The sequence below is a fragment of the Antedon bifida genome, chromosome 7, assembly GCF_963402885.1.
Source record: "Antedon bifida chromosome 7, ecAntBifi1.1, whole genome shotgun sequence".
In the NCBI taxonomy this organism is placed as follows: domain Eukaryota; kingdom Metazoa; phylum Echinodermata; class Crinoidea; order Comatulida; family Antedonidae; genus Antedon; species Antedon bifida.
Window position 1 is genome coordinate 2,524,968 of NC_136232.1, and position 5,775 is coordinate 2,530,742.

At 32.7% G+C, this 5,775-nt stretch overlaps 1 protein-coding gene across 3 annotated transcripts in view; it reads left to right on the forward strand.

The window, feature by feature from the left end:
- The window catches only part of LOC144847536 (mediator of RNA polymerase II transcription subunit 25-like), a 31,986-nt gene extending 26,464 nt beyond the window's left edge, over positions 1–5,522 (forward strand). For all 3 annotated transcript variants that reach the window (XM_078703941.1, XM_078703942.1, XM_078703943.1), the window contains 5 exons: positions 283–507; positions 1,349–1,390; positions 2,030–2,116; positions 2,674–2,928; positions 3,487–5,522. In XM_078703941.1, the coding sequence (XP_078560067.1) occupies positions 283–507; positions 1,349–1,390; positions 2,030–2,116; positions 2,674–2,928; positions 3,487–3,732 (855 nt within the window). In that variant the 3' untranslated portion in view covers positions 3,733–5,522. The remainder of the gene's footprint in view (positions 1–282; positions 508–1,348; positions 1,391–2,029; positions 2,117–2,673; positions 2,929–3,486) is intronic.
- The last annotated feature ends 253 nt before the right edge of the window (positions 5,523–5,775 follow it).

The window sequence follows — 5,775 nt, forward strand, 5'->3', positions numbered from 1 at the left end:
TTATAGACCAAACTCAGTATTTCACTGCCATTCGGGAAATTACCTCATGACAATAGGTTAAGTTCAGCACTTTTTAAGTCCTGTTTCTCTGCCTATTTCAAAATCCTGAACATGCTACCGATAACCCAAAAGAAAAAAAAAATGTTGGCTGAAGTACTCCAACTTTATTTAGTGATCATTTTTTGCCAACAAGTAACAACTCTCTGGCATGTATTTCGTCTTTATCTGAACTCTCTCTCTCTCTGATCCTTCTGTACCAAATGTTTATATTCGTGTTTATAGCTGCAACAACAGTTTCAACCTGGTCAACCAAGGCTACCAAATGTACCAGCAATGGGAACAGCATCCACTGCGCCAATCAACAGCAACCTAGGAATGCCTATGCAACAGCAACCGACACAACAGCAGCAGCAACAACAACCAGCCCAAGCACAACCACCGACACCGCAAACGCAACAGCAACAGCAGCCGCAACAGCAGTCGCAACAGCAGCCTCAACAGCCTCAGGTATGTACTTGTATTAGTAAATGTTGCACTGTTTTTATTTTGTTTAGTTGTATTGTTTCATCACACTCACAAGTTGTTTTGTGTTTATTTTTGGAAATTATTCTATTTTGTATCTTACGCTCTGTCTACACTATCAAACTATATGGGACAACAAAATGTGATATGCCCATATATGGACATAATGATGTCCTATCACTACCTTATTTGGGCATATCATTACCATATTTGGGCACATCACACTTTTTTTTTTCAAACTAGTTTGATAGTGTAGACAGAGCTTTATGCACTTGGTTGTGTTGAATTAGTTTTGAGATCACCAACTTGTACCAATAAAAGTGATAACAGATGTTCAAGTTCTTATCACCCCTTTGCAGAATCCATGCACCATCCATGCATTGTGGGCTATTCGATAACAATATGAACAGCATTATAGAGTTTAATTAATCCCATATTTATCTCAAGCCACGATGAATTGCAGATTGAAGTGTCCGTCCATGGAGGGAAGGTTAAATATCAACAACCCAGATAAGAGAAAGAATCTTGGACCATGACATTTAGTGAGAATGGGTGTGCATGTTTTGCGAAAGGGGCTAGGGGTTTTGGGTAGGGGTTGGGGTGATTGTGCGGTATCACTTTATAAATATTTGCACATCAAGATTTTATTAGGTGTTACATTTGTTTACTTTTAACCACTCATTTACTATATTAAAGGAAGAAAAACAAACTAACAATTGCACATAATATTACACTGTAGCACTACACAAGCTGCTATACAATGTTTTTATTAGTTACTAAAAGTTGTTGTTGTGTTACTTTTCTATTATCTCTCTGTTTTATTTAGATGTTTAACACTGCAATTAACCAGAAAATTTACAAAAACCAGGTAAGTTTGAAATTTATACAACAGAAAGAAAAGTAATCTAATAGGCATATGGTCTACATAATCTTGACCTATAGCCTCTGTTTGCTAAGGCAAGACAGACCTCATCCTTGTCACCTTATTTATACCAAAAATAAGTTGATATTCATGTTTGTAGTGTTTTTTGTTTTTTTTTGTGGTTTTCTGTTGGTATTTTCTGTTGGTATTTTATGTTGGTATTTTATGTTTGTTACTCACTTTTTAGTCATATAGATGTCAATAATTTGTAATAATTTTTTTTCTTTATATTTGTTTTTGAAATGTTTTTTTTTGTTTCTCTTGTTAAATTTTGATTCATAAACATTAAATCTTAAAATAATGTAATAGTGTAAAAACCATTTTCTTGTATGCCTATATTCAATCTTATTTTACCCATTTGTCATGTTATCTTTAATTTTTTACAGAAAAATTTGTACTTTATTATTTCTTATTCTTAACAAAACTACAGAAAATGTCGTACAGTTAGTTGGAACTCAAATTTCAGTTTTGTTGGATAAATTTATGGAATCTAAATGTCATTATTTATGTTAAATATTAATTGTTTTTACATAATATGAAAATTTCACTTTGCGTAACTGTAAATCCTGTTTTTGTTTTATTCAGATGCAAATTCAAGAATTAGAAAAGAATTTAGCAGCTGCCCAGGTCCAAAGTCAGCAACTCAACCAGATGAAGTTACAGGTAACATATGTAAATACAATTTTGACTTATTTTTTCTTTATTTAATTCTATACAGTCAACAGTCCAAAACTGAACAACCATAAAACTTAAACCAATAACAAATTATTTAAAATGCATTCTGAAAACTAAACGTTCTGAAATTGGGGTAACACAATGGTGTCTAGTTTTGAAAAGTTGACTGTAAATTTTTAAATGAATGTAGTTACTAGAAGTTGTATAAATCTTAAAATATATAAAAAAACTAAAAACAAAACCCACATAACTAAGGGTCTGTTTCTACTGCATAGCGCCGAATAAACCGTTTATTTCAAAATAGATTAAAAATATGATTTTTATATTGACTGCATTTCTGCTCAGTTGTTGCTCCTAAATAACCGTTTAAATCATTGGGTATTTGTTAACAAACCTGAAATGCAATGAGCTCTGGTGGTCAATTCCAACGTTAATGCATTGTAGTTGACCACCAGTTAATTTATTCATATGATTAATAACGCAGCATTCCGTTTACCAGCAGTTTTCTTGTGAAAACCATATTTTAATAATTTCCTCTCTTTAAAATATTGTAGCAACAACAACAGCAACAACAACAAAAACAACAAAAGCTACATCAGCAACAAGTAATGCTGCAACTACAGAACATACAGCAACAAAATCAGCTTCAGCAGCAGCAGCAGCAACAACAACAACAGCAGCAGCAGCAACAGCAGCAACAACAACAAATGAACACAGGGATGGGGGTCGGAGGTCAGGCTACAGGTCAACAGTTACAGTCCAATAATCCTCAACTTCGACATCTACTAATGAATCAAGCACAATCACAGGTTGTTATAGATTTAGTATCTGCCAATATTTGTTTTAGTATTTCACATTGTGTTTATATTGTTTATTAAATTATGCGCTTGTGACTTATTATCAAGCTTTAAAGTAAAGTAGAATCCTTCTTTTGGGACACCTATTAAGGGGACCCTTTCCTGTGAAATAAACAAGAGGCAGTACAGTTTTAACACTAAGGCCAGTCCTATTCAGTGGAAACCCTATTAATGGGACACTTTCCTGTGAAATGATCGAGAGACAATGTTTTTAACACTACAGCCAATCTTAATCAGTGAATACCCTTATTACTGTAAGAAAACAAAAATGTAGAATGTATGTTATTTCTTATGACCAATTACACGTGGAGCAGACAGCCGTTCAGCAGAAATCCGCTCAGGATAGAATGGGGTGTCCTCTGATTACAGTACTATACAGTATTATTTGAGCCAATTTCATACTATAGTATTATACATTTTTATTTCCTCTCCAATCAATTTAAAAATGATAGTACTGTATAGTAATATACTATAACTTTTCTAATACTCAATAACATGTGAAAATTACAGGGCCAACAACCAACTCAGACAGCTGTACCAAACCAGCAAGGATGGCAGCTTCAGCAGCAACAACAACAGCAGCAGCAACAACAACAATTTCAAAGAGGACCCGCCCCACCTATGATGATGCAACAACCAATACAAAGACAGAACATTACCCAACCAAATCAAATGGCAATGAACCAGAATATTCAAATGAACCAATCAGGAGCAACTATTGCAGATGACCTTAGTATTATTGATCTATTAAAATAGTATGGTTTAAATAATGTTTTAAATCAACTAATAAGATATATGGGAAAGGCAAGAGCATTAGATAGGTGTTATGAATAGGATATCATCTTTCTGAAATAGTATAGCTATGCTTTTAATAAAAGAATATGCACAAAAACAGGGACATCGAATGCCAGCTACCATTGCCATTGATCTTACCATTATGTAGTGAAATATTTTCTGATGGTATGCCTATTATTTGTGTATCAGCATTAAATGATAAATAATTAACACATACTTTGTTTAAGCGGCGTACAATCTTAATTAATTATATTATAAGAATACAATATAATTAAAAAACAAAAGAAATAAAGCTTAGGTATTGTTAATTAAGAAGTCCTATTTATGCATGGATGGTCACTGTGGCATAATATTAATATATATTATCCAATTTAAGTTTATTCACAACAATAGATTATTGAGTACTAAGTTAGAGTATTGGTACTAATTTGGAATACAATAAAACCCTTTCTTCGGGACACCTCTATTTAGGGGACACCTAGCATTCTGTTGGGTCCTGAAGGTGTACCTGTAATAGGGGTTCTACTGTATATATATAGATATGTGCTGTAAAAAAGTTAATAATGAATTTGTGCCTGTCTTGCATGTGGTTCTACCTGACTGGTAGTAAATAAATAAATATGAGACAACTTATTGTATTATTTATTAAGTCCACGAGGTCTTTTTTTACATATTTATCAAGTGAGCACTGTATTATATTCTCTGGTTTTAATTTTGTATTATAATAAAGATATCAGTGCTAGCGAGTTCCTGTAATTTAAAAATTGTTTTGTAAATTTTTGTTTATGTTGATGCTCAACATTAAAAATGTGGTTGGTTAAATACTAGTGATATATACTGGTAAAATGTCGCCACACCCTTGTGTGGTTACCAGTACACTATGGCCACGCCCTCATTTGCAATTTGTGTGGTTCCCAGTACAGTCAAATTATGATTCCAGATTTTTAAGAAATTGGAATTTTGTGTTTTACGGAAGTAGCAGAGTAACATATATATGAGTATTGTATAATAGGTTATGTATAACAAGTTTTTGTTAAGAGGTTGTGATGTTAAAATATAATATTACATAGTTTGGTAAACATACTCGACACTTTGACCAAATGTCCAGAAAAAAATCACTGTTAATTCTAAATTAGATATGAATGAATGAAAATGTATGAAATTAACAATAGTGACAAACATTTCATACAGTAAAATATTATCAATATTTGTATACTAGATATTAATAATGTTATGTTGTTCTATCAAGAGAATTATAAACAATATAGACAAGTTTGTGATTATCCAGATCAAGATTTGTTAGTTTTATACTATACTGTATATATGTATAGTAGAGAAACTGATAGGAGACCAGGATTGCAACATTGTATGATGACAATTGTGGCAAGCATTTCATAATTAATTAGGCTACTTTGAACATTTAACAACTTACATTGCAGATTTTTTTCTGGGCTAGTGCTGTGTAGAGCAATGTACATCGGAATGTTACATTTGTATGGGCACTGAATACTCTATATTAAAGCCATCATTGTATATTTTTGGGCTGGTGGACCACCATGAGCAACAACATTCAACATGGCACATATTTGGGCCACTTCTGTGCAGAGTATTGAATACATTCATCGCTGAATTTTTGGGGGGCTATTTTTTTTGGGCACTTTTTTAGAGCACTTTTGGGATTTGCATCAAGCGTAACCTGGTGTAAGTTTAAAAAACTTTTGAAGATGAAATAAAAAAAACAACATGATTAAGTTGTATTGTATTTTGTGTTTTATATGCTATCTGTGGTGGTCATTGAACCGATTAGAAATTGCAAGTGATAATAATAAAACGTTTTATATAAATACAGTATTTGTATTGTGTGGTGAGAGAGTATAGAAAAAACATAAAGTGCGACCTCATTTTTAAACTGATTTTTGGTCACTGAACTTTCCAAGTTTTTATGATGACAAAAATAATGGAGAAAGAGGGCGATAGCGCCACACCCACCAATCAGATGACAGA